This window comes from Macaca thibetana, chromosome 15 (assembly GCF_024542745.1).
Source record: "Macaca thibetana thibetana isolate TM-01 chromosome 15, ASM2454274v1, whole genome shotgun sequence".
Classification (NCBI taxonomy): Eukaryota; Metazoa; Chordata; class Mammalia; order Primates; family Cercopithecidae; genus Macaca; species Macaca thibetana.
Window position 1 is genome coordinate 27,654,065 of NC_065592.1, and position 14,689 is coordinate 27,668,753.

At 43.0% G+C, this 14,689-nt stretch overlaps 1 protein-coding gene across 7 annotated transcripts in view; it reads left to right on the top strand.

The window, feature by feature from the left end:
- Window positions 1-14,689, top strand: part of SUSD1 (sushi domain containing 1) — a 136,528-nt gene that overhangs the window by 12,441 nt on the left and 109,398 nt on the right. For all 7 annotated transcript variants that reach the window (XM_050762024.1, XM_050762022.1, XM_050762023.1 and 4 more), the window contains exons 2-3: window positions 6,666-6,779; window positions 11,840-11,995. In XM_050762024.1, coding sequence (XP_050617981.1) covers window positions 6,666-6,779; window positions 11,840-11,995 — 270 coding nt within the window. The remainder of the gene's footprint in view (window positions 1-6,665; window positions 6,780-11,839; window positions 11,996-14,689) is intronic.

Sequence of the window (14,689 nt, forward strand, 5' to 3'; positions counted from 1 at the left end):
TCTAACTAGCTTTCAAGTCCAGTGCTTTCCCCATACCTGGCTGCCTTCCTTTAAGGCCATGTGTTTGTCTGGGCCTATTTATTAAATAAACTTGAACTTAATTCAGTTTCTTTTAAAACATTTTCTATTCTATCCTTCACTAATTCAGACTGGACTTCCTTTAATTTATCTGAGTGAGTCCCACCTCTTTGCTTCTTAATATTTTTTATGTTTATTAGATTAGCTCAATAGTTACATGAAATAGTCCTTTTCCAGCTGGTATTAAGTTTTTTTGTTTTCTTTGTTTTGTTTTCTGAGACAGAGTCTTGATCCGTTGCCCAGACTGGAGTGCAGTGGCATAATCTTGGCTCACTGCAACCTCTGCCTTCCAGGTTCAAGTGATCCTCTTGCCTCAGCCACCGGAGTAGCTGGGATTACAGGTGCCCGCCACCATGTCCGGCTAGTTTTGTTGTATTTTTAGCAGAGACAGGGTTTCACCATGTTGGCCAGGCTGGTCTTGAACTCTTGGCCTCAAGTGATCTCTCCTTGGCCTCCCAAAGTCCTGGGATTATAGGTGTGAGCCACTGTGCCCGGCTGAGTTTTTGCAAATGGATCTATATAAATTCTGCATCTTTATAATGATAAGTTTTTTATTTTTAAACTTTTTAAAGAGACAGTCTAGCTCTGTTGCCCAGTCTGGAGTGCAGTGGCTCATTCAAAGCTCACTGCAGCCTGATCTGAGCTTGAGAGATCCTCCCACATCAGCCTCACAAGTAGCTAGGATTACGTGTATGCCCCACCATGCCCAGCTAATTAAATTTTTTTTTTGTAGAGATGGGGTCTTGCTATGTTGACCAGGCTGGCACTTTGGGAGGCTGAGGTAGGAGGATTATTTGAAACCAGCCTGGGCAACATAGTGGGATCCTGTCTCTAAAAAAAATAATAAAATGAAAAATTAGCCAGGTGTGGTGGGATGTACCTGTAGTCCTCATTACTCTGGAGGCTGAGGAGCGAGGATAGCTTGAGCACAGGAGGTCGAGGCTGCAGTGAGCTGTCATCACACCATTGCACTCCAGCCTGGGTGACAGAGGTGACAGAGTGAGACCTTGTCTCAACAAACAAACAAACCAAAATGATGACATTACAGGTGTGAGCCACTGCACCTGGCCCTAGACAAGTATTTTACATAAGAAAAAAAATTTAAAAATTTCAATTTGTCAGCCTTAAATAATGAGATTCAGAATGTATGATATACATGAAATATAGAGTTTATTCTAGCATAAAACTTGAGGGTGGCCACTGGGAAACACTGACTTCAAATGAATGGAGTCTTCCTTCCAAAGTGGGGAAGTAACCGTTTCATTTATGTAGAAATTGTAGCAGAATTACATTTTCCATAGAAGACCAGTGCATATGCCACAGCTATTTGGTTGGTTACAGATTGCTACACTCCAAGGAAAATTACTTTATTACTCCATGAGGAGAGATAGTGATCTAAGGGGGTCTTATCTCTGGTGCCATTTGGGCTTAATTATTTACAGGGGGAAAAAGAGGCAGAAGTTACAGCTGTATACTTTGTGACTCAAACTACGTGCATGCCACATTCCTCTCAAGGCTTGGTATAATTTAAAGTTCCAACAGCTTTAAGTTTGAATTACTTAATTTCACATATTTTATTGTTGTTTCAATAGAATCATATTTATGTCTATTATTGTACTACATGCATTTATGTGTGATTTCAGTATCTACTTAAGGTTTTTAGCCTTTGAACAGTGTGTTTATGTCGTCTGTTCACTGGAGAAGTAGCTTATAATGAATGGGCTTCTTTGGTTTTCGGTGAAAAATTCTTACAGGCTTCCTTAGCTTGGGTTACTTTAGTTACTTGTTGTCTAAAGCTGTGTACCTGCTATCTACCATCTCTCAATGGCATCATGAGAAATTTGGGATCCAGAAACAAAATGATTTCCCTATAAAAATTTGAGTTTCCCTCCCCTTTTTTGCCATCAAGGCTTTAATTCTATTAGCTCCCAAGTGAAAACAAACCAAATGTTTATCATCAGATTGTGCACCATATATTATCAGATTATCATCAGATGCAAATTGTGCATCATATATTCCGCATCTTGGGTTTCGTGGTTGTCTACATTTGTTAAAACCCATTGAAACTGCACACTTAAACATGGGGGCGTTTTATTGTATGCATATTATATCTCAATAAAGTTGATTTTTAAAGTAAAAAATGTAATTTTCAGTATTTTCTTACTATTGTGGTAAAGTAGACATAAGGCAAATTTTTACCATTTTAGCTATTTTGAAGTGTGCAATTGAGAAGCAAGTTGTATATTATTGTGCAACCATCACTATCGTCCATCTTCAGAACCTTTTCATCATCCCAAACCGAAACACCGTACCCAAGATTTAAGGTGTTTAATAAGATTGCATTCTTTTTTTTTTTTTTTAAATGGAGTCTTGCTGTGTCATGCAGGCTGGAGTGCAGTGGCGCAATCACGGCTCACTGCAACCTCCGCCTCCTGGGTTCAAGCGATCTCCTGTTTCAGCATCCTGAGTAGCTGGGATTACAGGTGCACGCCACTGAGCCCAGCTAATTTTTGTATTTTTTGTTTCACCATGTTGACCAGGCTGGTCTCAAATTCCTGACCTCAGGTGATCCGCCCACCTTGACCTCCTAAAGTGCTGGGATTACAGGCATGAACCACCATGCCTGGCCAAGATTGCATTCTATGTACAAATTAAATTGGGGAGAATGTTCATATGTTCATCATCGTAGGGTTGATCACAAATGGGTTTTTGAACTTGACCCAGGATCCATTATTTAGAAAGTATTTCCAAGATTTTGGTTGCATGTCATTATGAATTTTTTTTTTTTTTTTTTTTTTTTTTGAGATGAAGTCTCACTTTGTCACCCAGGCTGGAGTGCAGAGGTGCTGTCATGGCTCACTGCAACCTCTGCCTCCGGGGTTCAAGTGATTCCCCTGCTTTAGCCTCCCAAGTAGCTGGGACTACAGATGTGTGCCACCACACCTGGCTAATGTTTTTGTATTTTTGGTAGAGACAGGGTTACGCCATGTTGGCCAGGCTGGTCTCAAACTCCTGACCTTGAGTGATCCACCTGCCTTGGCCTCCCAAAGTGCTGGGATTATAGGCATGAGCCACCATGCCTGGCCCTGAATGTCATTATAAATTGACAATGTACTGATCACACGGTTTAAAAATGTTTTGTGCTAAAATGTTAATGTGTTAAGATGGTTAAATATATTTAACCCATATGATGGACATTTAGGTATGGGGACTCATCCTCACTTCAGTTTGGTGTGTTGTCCTTCTAATCTGGAGCCTTCTGGTTCGTTTTCTCCCAATTGTAAAGTTCTGTTCTGTGCAGCATCAGTGAAGGAATCTGGGCATTTAACTATTCCTTGCAGGTATTTTCAACCAGTTCCTTGAACTTTCATTCCTATTCCTTATGTCTGTCTTCTGAAATTTGCAGAGACTCTGCTTCTTGGGCCTTTCTAGGATTGGCTTTTAGTTCTTCCTCTCTGCTAAGGCAATTACCATGCGTCCATCTCTTTTTCTTTTTTAACAGAGATGAGGTCTCATCATGTTGCCCAGGATTAGTCTTGCACTTCTAGGATCAAGGCCTTCCAAAGTGCTGAAATTACAGGCATGAGCCACTGTACCTAGCCCATCCATCTCTTTCTTATCTTCTTTATTTTTATTTTTTTTGAGATGGAGTCTCACTCTCTTGCCCAGGCTGTAGTGCAGTGGCATGATCTCAGCTCACTGCAACCTCAACCTTCCAGGTTCAAGTGATTCTCTTGCCTTAGCTTCCCCAGTAGCTGGGACTACAGGTGCCCGCCACTGCACCCGGCTAATTTTTGTATTTTTAGTAGAGATGGGGTTTCACCACATTGGCCAGGCTGCTCTTGAACTCCTGACCTCAAGTGATTCACCCGCCTTGGTCTCCCAAAGTGCTGAGATTGCAGGCGTAAGCCACTCCGCCCAGCCTCATTCTCATTTTCTGAAATACTGTTAGCATCTTTTGTCTGCTATCATCTTCTCTCCCAGGGTTTATACCTTCCTAGTCTTTTATGTAATCCCCCCCCTCATTGCATTTGATAATATTTTCTAATTCTTTAACATTTTAAAATTTTATTTACTAATCCCTAAATCCCCATTTTCTTTTTTTCCTTTTTTCAGGCTTCTTGTATTAAAATTCTAGTTTTTTTTTTCTTGGCTGCCTGCTTTTCTCTCTCTTTTTTAGGCATCTTAGGCATCTCTTTTTTAGGCACTGAAACTGGGAGATTTCCAAAAACGCTAACCATGCTACTATTTTGTGTGTTCTTTTTTAAAATAAGAGATAACACAAAAATGAGAAAAACCACTAATCTTTACTAAGTAATACAAAATTAACCATGGAATATTTACAACATTTATTCTATCTCAGACCATAAAGAAAAATGCAACAAATTTGAAAAAAGTAAAAATTTTAAAGGCCACATTGAAGTATAAAAGTATATCTTAAGGTATAAAAACACATAAAACTTACATTTTCTGGAGTAAATATGTTTTTATACCTAGTGTTAAACATTTCAATTTTGATATTCCCTTTGTCCCAAGAATTATTTAGGAGAATGTTCTGTGGTTTGCGAGTATGTTTCTTTTGGGGTTGCCAGTCTTGTGTTTTGTTTGATAGTTTTATTACGTTATTATGTGGTCAGATAATTCAGGCTTTAACATTTTTACTTTTTTGGAATTTGTTGCATTTGTCCTTATGGTCTGAGATACAATAAATTTTGTAAATATTACATGGCTGATTTGGCATTACTTAGTGATGATCAGTGGTTTGTCTTATTTTTGTGTTATCTTTTATTCTTTTAAAAAACACGCAAAAGCAGCATGGTTAGAGTGTTTAGAAATCCCTAGCCTCAGTTGGTTTCATGCCTAGAGCAGCCTAAGGGCTAGGCTGTCTTACGTGGGTAATAACAGAGCCAAAACTAAAATGAAATTCAATGCTAGAAAGATTCTCTTGACTAGGTCACTCCTGAAATTACAGAGGCACTGAGAGGGAAACACAATATACCACATAGCCTTGGGTAGAAATTCTTGTTTGATCTTGGGCCATATATCACCATCTGGTAGATTTGGATGTTTTAGAAGTTTTAGCCTCAAACAATTCTGCTGTTTATTTCAATAATTGGGATCTGGTCATCCTACTGGGACTTGGCTGTTAAGTTACTGTCATCTTAAACACATTCATTTTTTTCTTTGAAAAAAAAAAAAGTGAGTAGAGTAATAGGCAGCTGTGTTCCTCTTCACTCCATTTGCTTTTTGAGTTGCAGCAAGTAGGATTTCAGATTTCTCTATCCAGGCAGTCAATAAAAATATATTGAGTGTCTGCACTGTGCCATCATAACATATGGGCAAATGACATCATCCCTATCCTTGAGCGGCTCATTCATAATACCGAGCTTGGAAGACAAAGCTAGAACCAAATATAATGACACATTAACATGATTGATAGGGGAATGTGCCAGTGTTAGGGGAGCACAGAGGAAGATGCATTTAATTTTCCTTAAGAATGGAGGAATGGGCTGGGCACATTGGCTCACACCTGTAATCCCAGCTCCTTGGGAGGCTGAAGGTGGTGGATCCCTTGAGCTCAGGGGTTTGAGACCAGCCTTGACAACGTAGGGAGACCCCCATTTCTACAAAAAATACAAAAATTAGATGGGTGTGGTGGTGTGTGCCTGTAGTCCCAGCTACTTGGGAGGTTGAGGTGGGGAGAATTGCATGAGCCCGGGAGGTCAAGGCTGCAGTGGGCCGAGATCATGCCACTGCACTTCAACCTGGGCAACAGAGTCAGACTCTACCTCAAAAAAAGAAAAAAATGGAGAAGTAGGGAAGACCTCAGAGGTAATGTGACATTTAAGCTGGGTCTTAAAATATGAATAGGTGCTAGCTAGGCAGAGAAGAAGGCATAGGCATTTTAGGTATAGAGAGTATCGTGATTGTGGCATGCAAGTAGGATCGTAGATATTCTGTTAGGGAAAGAGTAGTCAGCCTCTGACATCTGGCAAATACCATGTGTGGTGGGGCTTGGAAACAATGAGGCTGGAGGAGTATGTCTGGACTGAGACCACTAAGAGCATTGATTGTGGCCTAGCGTGATGGTTCACGCCTGTAATCCCAGCACTTTAGAAGGTCAAGGTGGGTGGATTGCTAGAGCCCAGGATTTTGAGACCAGCCTGGGCAACATGGCAAAACCCTGTGTCTACAGAAAAAAAAAAAATTAGCCAGGTGTGGTGATGTGTACCTATAGTCCCAGCTACTTGGGAGGCTGAGCTGGGAGGTTCACTTGCTCCCAGGAGGTTGAGGCTGCAGCAAGCTGTGATTGTACCACTGCGCCCCAGCTTGGGCGACAGAGTGAGACCACGTCTCAAAAAAAAAAAAAAACAAAAAAAAAAGACATTCATTGGCCACACAGAGGAAGGGATTTGCACTTTATTCTGTGGGAAATAAACAGTCACTGAAGGTTTTTAAGGATGAGACTAGGTGTATCTTGTGTTATTTTGGTCTTCAAATTTTGGTTCTCCATTGTAAATGTCCACTAACTACATGTGTCTCATCTTGCATTTTTCTTTTTCTGAAACATACAATTTATGATTCAGGTTTAGATGTCTGTGCCACTTGCCACGAACATGCCACATGCCAGCAAAGAGAAGGGAAGAAGATCTGTATTTGCAACTATGGATTTGTGGGGAACGGGAGGACTCAGTGTGTTGGTAAGTTCTGAACCCTGGGTTAAGTTGAAAAGCTGAATCAAGAAACAAGATTCTCTTGTATTAAAGAGTTGATGTCCTTGGGGAAAAACATTGTTATTTTGTTCACATGTTTTTATTATGAGAAGTTTTGTCAATTATAATAAGTCTTTGTTTTGGTGTTTGGATACATTCTTTCTCTAGTGTTTCCAAGATAGTATTCCTCATGTTAGAGGTCATTGAACTTGAATCTCTGGAAACTCTGGGATCTAACACAAATTTGACATCTGTTTCAAGTCTTAAGTTTAACTTCGCAATTCAAGTGAATATTGTATTCCTTAATTTCTCTGGTTATTTTGATATAACACTATTTATATTAGTACTATGAGGAAAACCAAAACAATTTGCCATTGGACTTTTTGGTTAATTGGTGAAATACTGTTGCTTCGGGTCTTATGTCTGTCAGAATTCATCCTCCACATTTTTGGTAGTTGTGATACTTTTAGGGACTTAGATGACTCAGAGGAATTCAAAGCCCTTTATGTTAGAAGCATCTGAAATTATTTTTTGCCTAATGATATCCCCCATGCCATGACAGTCAGACAATATCCAGGTTCAAGCTCAATTCAGAGAGAGGGAGACTTTTGCAACAATTTTACAATAGTAAATGTTGCAATAATCTTCCAATTTCCTCCCAGCAACCTTGTTATATGCATTAAAAATATTGATGGTTTTACCTTACAGTTGTGGACAGATGTTATATACAGCCTTGTTGTAATATCTTTGTGTGCTTTTTTTTTCTCTCGAAAGAAAAATAACAGCAAGGCACTGAGGCTCGATCTTGTAATCTCAGCTGTTCTGGAGGTTGAGGTGGGAGGATCACTTGAGGCCAGGAGTTTGAAACCAGCCTGGGCAGCATAGTGAACCCCCATCTCTAAAAAAAGCTTTTTCAAATTAGCCACATATGGTGGCACACACCTGTACTCCCAGGTATTCAGGAAGCTGAGGCAGGAGGATGGCTTGAGCCTAGGAGTTCGAAGCTTCAGTGAGGTTTTTTTTTTTTTGAGACAAAGTCTTACTCTGTCACCCAGGCTGGAGTACAGTGGTGTGATCTTGACTCACTGCAACGTCCGCCTCCCAGGTTCAAGTAATTCTCCTGCTTCAGCCTCCTGAGTAACTGGGATTAAAGGCGTGTGCCACCACGCCCAGCTAATTTTTGTGCTTTTAGTAGAGACAGTGTTTCACCATGTTGGTCAGGCTGGTCTCAAACTCCTGACCTCATGATCCACCCGCCTTGGCCTCACAAAGTGCTGGGATTACAGGCATCAGCCACTACACCTGGCCAGTAAGTTATTTTTTATCTTTGTTTTATTTTTAGAGACAAGGGCTTTCTGTTTCCCAGGCTGGAGTGCAGTGGCATGATCATGGCTCACTGCAACCTTGCCGCCACACCCAGCTAGTGTTTTTCTTCCCTTTCCTTCCTTCCTTCCTTCCTTCCTTCCTTCCTTCCTTCCTTCCTTCCTTCCTTCCTTCCTTCCTTCCTTCCTTCCTTCCTTCCTTCCTTCTCCTCCTCCTTCTTCCTCCTCCTCCTCTTCTTTCTTTTCTCTTTCTCTCTCTCTCCTTCTCCTTCTGCCTCTTCTTCCTTCTCTTCTTCCTTTTCGTCTTCCTCTTCTTCATTTTTAGTAGATACAGGGTCTCACTACATTGCCCGGGCTGGTCTTGAGCTCCTGGGCTCAGGTGATCCTCCTGCCTCAGCTTCCTAAAGTGCTGGGATCATAGGTATGAGCCATCGCGCCTGGCCACCACTGCACTCCAGTCTGGGTGACAGAGCAAGATCCCATCTCTTAAAAATAGAAAAAAAGAAACTTAAAGCAAAAAACCAAAAACCCCAACTTAGTCTTGTCTTCAAAAAGTCACCTTTCACTTTGCAGACACAAGCTTTTCCAGTCACCCACCATTGCCCATTCTGCAGGCTGGAGTGAAGCCTTCTTTGACTCTTGTTTTTTAGGTTTCTACCCATAAGAAGTTTGTCTACCCTGCAGTCTGAGGCTCTTGGGAGAATTTCTCCTAATGCTTCTCACTCTCCCATTCCTCACCTGCACTTTCTAGCAGTGAGATAGAAATGAAGTTGAGAAGAATGGACAAATTTTTCTGTTCCCTTCCCAAAGGAATTCCTCCTCCCATGGATGCTAGCTACATTCTTGCTTGCCCTTTGACTTTTTTTTTTTTTTTGAGACGGCATCTCCGTCTGTCACCCAGGCTGAAGTGCGGTGGCACGATCTCAGCTCGCTGCAACCTCTGTCTCCTGGGTTCAAGCAATTCTCCTGCCTCAGCCTCCGAGTAGCTGGGATTATGGGTGTGCACAACCACACCTGGCTAATTTTTGTATTTTTAGTAGAGACGGGGTTTCACCATGTTGGCCAGGATGGTCTTGAACTCCTGACCTCAGGTGATCTGCCCGCCTCAGCCTCCCAAAGTGCTGGGATTACAGACGTGAGCCACTGCGCCCGGCCAATAAAGATACTTTTTTTTTTTGAGATGGAATTTCACTCTTGTTGCCCAGGCTGGAGTGCAATAGCATGATCTCGGCTCACTGCAACCTCCACCTCCCAGGTTCAAGCAATTCTCTTGCCTCAGCCTCCTGAGTAGTTGGGATTACAGGTGCCCACCACCATGCCCGGGTAATTTTTGTATTTTTAGTAGAGAGGGGGTTTCACCATGTTGGCCAGGCTGGTCTTGAACTCCTGACCTCAGGTGATCCACCTGCCTCAGCCTCCCAAAGTGCTGGGATTACAGGTGTGAACCAATGCGCCTGGCCAAGAAAGATACTTTTATAAATTTAGTGTAGCCTACGTGTCCAGTGTTTAGAAAGTTTACAGTAAGGCTGGGTGTGGTGGCTCACACCTGCAATCCCTTTGGGAGCACGTTGGGAGGCCAAGGTGGGAGGATCCCTTAAGGCCAGCAGTTTGAGACCAGCCTGGGCTCTCACATGGTGAGAGCTGATCTCTACAATTAGAAACTAGAAATTTACTGGGGATGATGGCTTTTGCCTGTAGTGCTAGCCGCTCCTAGCCCCAGGAGGCTGAGGCAGGAGGATTGCTTGACCCCAGGAGTTCAAGGCTGCAGTGAGCTATGATCGTGCCAGTGCACTTTAGCCTGGGTGACAGAGGGAGACCCTGTCTCTATATAAAAATAAAAGTCTACAGTCATGTATCATAATGTTCTAGGCCTTCATATTCACTCACCACTCACTCACTGGTTTACCTAGAGCAGCTTCCAGTCCTGCACGTTCCATTTCATGGTAAGTGCTCTCTAGAGGTGTATCATTTTTTGTATTTTATTTTATTTTATTTTATTTATTTATTTTATTTTTTTTTGAGACGGAGTCTCGCTCTGTCACCCGGGCTGGAGTGCAGTGGCCGGATCTCAGCTCACTGCAAGCTCCGCCTCCCGGGTTCACGCCATTCTCCTGCCTCAGCCTCCCGAGTAGCTGGGACTACAGGCGCCCGCCACCTCGCCCGGCTAGCTTTTTGTATTTTTTAGTAGAGACGGGGTTTCACCGTGTTAGCCAGGATGGTCTCGATCTCCTGACCTTGTGATCCGCCCGTCTCAGCCTCCCAAAGTGCTGGGATTACAGGCTTGAGCCACCGCGCCCGGCTATTTTTTGTATTTTATACTGTATTTTTACTGTACCGTTTCTATGTTTACATATATTTAGATACACAAATACTTCCCACTGTGTTACAGTTGCCTACAGTATTCAGTACAGTCACATGCTATACAGGTTCTAACCTAGGAGCACTACACTCTAGCATGTAACCTGAGTGTATAGTTGGCTGTGCCGTCTAGGTTTGTGTGAATACACCCTGTGATGTTCCCACAATGATGAACTTGCCTAATGACACATTCCTCGGTATGTGTCCCCATCATTAAGTGACACATGACTGTAAAATAATAATAATAATAATAATAATAATAATAATAATAAAACACCCAGATCTTCCGGAGAGTACTTTTGAGTGAGCAGGAATTGAGTGCAATTGTGAGAGGCCATAGATCTGAGGGGCCCACTGGTGAAATAAAACACGAAGGAACAAACAAAAAAGCTACAAATTCATAAGTTGATGATTTTTCTCCCCAAAAAAGCTAACTGGGTAGATCAGCTCTAAAAGGATGCATAACAATTTGGTCATAGGAGTTTCCTCTTAAATTAGAGGGTTAGGCAGAGTCAGTAAACTATGGCCCATCGGCCAAGTTCGACCTGCTGCCTGTTTCTATAGGTGGAGTTTTACTGGAACATAGCATTGCTTGGTAGTTTACCTGTTGTCTACAGCTGCTTTCGTGCCCATGAGCACAGGTGAGCTGTTACAACAGATACTGTGAGAAAAAGTTTGCTGACTCCTGAGCTAGGGGCCAGAGATGAGAGGGAGATTTACTTTCATTTTGCGTCTTTTGATGTCATATTATTGGATGAAAAACACCCCGGGCAGGCTTCTGGGGACTCATGGAGCATCCATGTTCCAGGTCCCTGCACTGAGGGACTAACATTATTCACACAGGTCACTGACCATTAGCATGAGCTGTTCCTGGTCCTGCATTAGCCGTGCTCCGGATGAGGCTGCAGCACTAATTCCATTGTGTTTCTTGGTAGCTCAGAAGGAAGAAATTTTCTAGTTAATCACTGGCTATAAAATCAGCCTACACTGGTTTTCATGAAAAACCATGAGAATGGCTGAACTGGAAAAGGGGAATTCTGCTGGTTTGTTTCCGTGGGCAAAATATCTTTTTAAGCTTGCAAAATTTCAAAGAGAGCCCTCTTCTCCCATTCTTCAAATCAGATGGATTGCCAGATTGAGGTGTTGCATTTTTCTTGGGGTTTCATACACTCCTGGCATGTAACGAGGAGGGGCCCGGGTCCTGTAGTCTGGGGAGCATTGTGAAAGGAGAAGAGGCTGGAGAAATAGATCACGAAGGTATGGTCACAGAACATTGGTTCCTGGGTCCATAGCATGGGAGGACAGCCTGGGCTGTTGAAGTCGGTGTGGATTGATAGCTCTTCCGGTGCCTTGTCTGTGTGTCCACAGATAAAAATGAGTGCCAGTTTGGAGCCACTGTTGTCTGTGGGAACCACACATCTTGCCACAACACCCCCGGGGGCTTCTATTGCATTTGCCTGGAAGGATATCGAGCCACAAACAACAAGAAGACATTCATTCCCAACGATGGCACCTTTTGTACAGGTACTCCAGAAGGGGGCTGCAGTGTTCGCGATTGGCGATGGCAGGGTAGTATCTGGGCTGTGCATTTGTTAATATCAGGGAATTAATGTTCTGTTAGATGGGATAATGGTATTGTGGTATATAGGATAATATTCTTCTTTTGGGAGATGCATGCTGAGGTATCTAGGGGTATTATGATGATGTATCTATAATAGTATTCCTTTAGTCTAAACTACTTTAAATGGCAAAATGTAAACAACGATCGAATCTTGGGGAGATGTGGGTCTACGGGAGTTCATTGCAATATTCTTTTTTTTTATTGTAATATTTTGTTTGAACTTTTTTTTTTTTTTTGACAGGGTCTTACTCTGTTGCCCAGGCTGGAGTGCAGTGGCACAATCTTGACTCTGTAACCTCCACCTCCTGGGTTCAAGCGATTCTCCTGCCTCGGTCACCCAAGTAGCTGGGATTACAGGCATATACCACCACACCCGGCTAATTTTGTAATTTTGGTAGAGATGGGGTTTCACCATGTTAGTCAGGCTGGTCTCAAACTCCTGACCTCAGGTGATCCACTCGCCTCGGCCTCCCAAAGTGCTGGGATTACAGGCATGAGCTACCGCGCCTGGCCTGATCATTTTGATAATGAATAGTGAGGAGGGACTCTCTGGAGATGATGTGCCTCTTGCAGGTTCCTGTAACCACAAGTGGGGGGTCCTTAGGGTGAGTGGCACTCCTCAGCTCAGAGCACACTAATCCGGGGGCTGGCACCCGGCTGTTGGCTCACAGGAGGTCGGAGCTGTCCCTGTTAGAGACATGGGCTTGCCTCCCACATATGTACGCTGAGTGAGGAGTGCAAGTTTTGGGAGCACAGGAGCATTGTAGTTTGGATCTCTGAGCATAGGCTGGTCGAATACAGGGTGGGGACAAACCCTCCGGATTTTTAGCGACTCCTCTGTTACCTAAACTCTATAAACAGCATGCTATTTAATGTTGCTCTCTGACTTTCTAGGAAAATCTTCGAACAATAATGAAGAGGAAAGGCAGGAAAATGCCTCCTGGTTCTAAGATGCTTTTGCGTAGACTTAATGACTCTGCCTGAAAGCTTCATGATATTTAAAGGTTTTCAGGAAAAAGAAAATGAAAGGAGAACATATTTTATCTTCTTAGCTACCAGGAACCATAGGTTCTTATGCTCGGATTCATCCTCCCTCTTGACCTGTACCAAAGCAGAATCTCTCAAAGGATGCATTTGATTTATTCTTGGTGTGAATGAACACATTCCTTCAGAGAAAACATTTTATAATATCCTGTTGTTCTAGGCAGCAAATTACTGGCTGCATGGTTGCAGAAGTACAATGTTACAGTATTAAATTTTGTATATTAAGAAGAAAAGACACTAAAAAAAAAGCATATAAGATGATGAGCTAGTGTTTTGTTTATTCAATACACATTTCTCATGTACTTTTTCTTTTCTTTTCTTTTTTGAGACGGAGTCTCACTCTGTTGCCCACGCTGAAGTGCAGTGGCGTGATCTTGGCTCACTGCAGACTCTGCCTCCTAGGCTCAAGCGATTCTCCTGCTTCAGCCTCCTGAGTAGCTGGGACTACAGATGCACACCGCCACACCTGGCTAATTTTTGTACTTTTAGTAGAGATGGGGTTTCACCATGTTGGCCAGGATGGTCTTGATCTACTGACCTTGTGATCTGCCCGCCTTGGCCTCCCAAAGTGCTGGGATTACAGGTGTGAGCCACTGTGACCCAGGCTAGAGTGCAGTGGCACGATCTTGGCTCACTGCAACCTCTGCCTCCTGGGTTCAAGCGATTCACCTGTGATTCTCCCATCTCAGCCTCCTGAGTAGCTGGGATTACAGGCACCCGCCACCATGCCCAGCTAATTTTTGTATTTTAGTAGAGACAGGGTTTTACCATGTTGGCCAGGCTTGTCTCGAAGTCCTGACCTCAGCTGATCCACCTGCCTCGGCCTCCCAAAGTGCTGGGATTATAGGCGTGAGCCACCACGCCTGGCCTCTCATGCACTTCTTATATGCCAAGGCTGTGCTAGTGGGAGGGTGATGAGCAGACAGCTAATTTCAGTATAAAGTGTTAGTCATAGGTAAGCAAACAGTGTTTACTGGAATCTAGGGGTCACTTATCTTGGCTGTGAGGAAGAAATCAGGGGAACTTTCTGGAGAATATGAACCCTGAAATTGTGTTTTCTAGACTGTGGGAGTTTGCCAGGAAAAACTTGCAGCTGTATATTTTTCAGTATATTTATAGTTCCAAGAGATGAATTCAGCTTTTGAAAGTTATGAAGAAGGCTGGGTGTGGTGACTCATGCCTGTAACCCCAGGAATTTGGGAGGCCAGGGCTGGAGGATCACTTCAGACCAGGAGTTCAAGACCAACTTGGGCAACATAATGAGACTTCATCTTTACAAAAAATAAGAAAATCAGCTGGATGTGGTGGCGTGTGCCTGTTGTCCTAGCTACTTGGAAGGCTGAGGTGGGAGGATGCTTGAGCCCAGGACTTTGAGGCTGCAGCGAGCCAAGGTTGTGCCATTGCACTCCAGCCTGGGTGACAGAGCGAGACTGTGTCTTAATTTTTTTTTTTTTTTTTAAGTTAGGAAGAAGAATGAGGAGAGGATTGGTGGGAACAGGAGGAGGGAAGAAGAAGAGGGGAAGAGGAAAGAGAAGAAAATATTTTATGCAAGG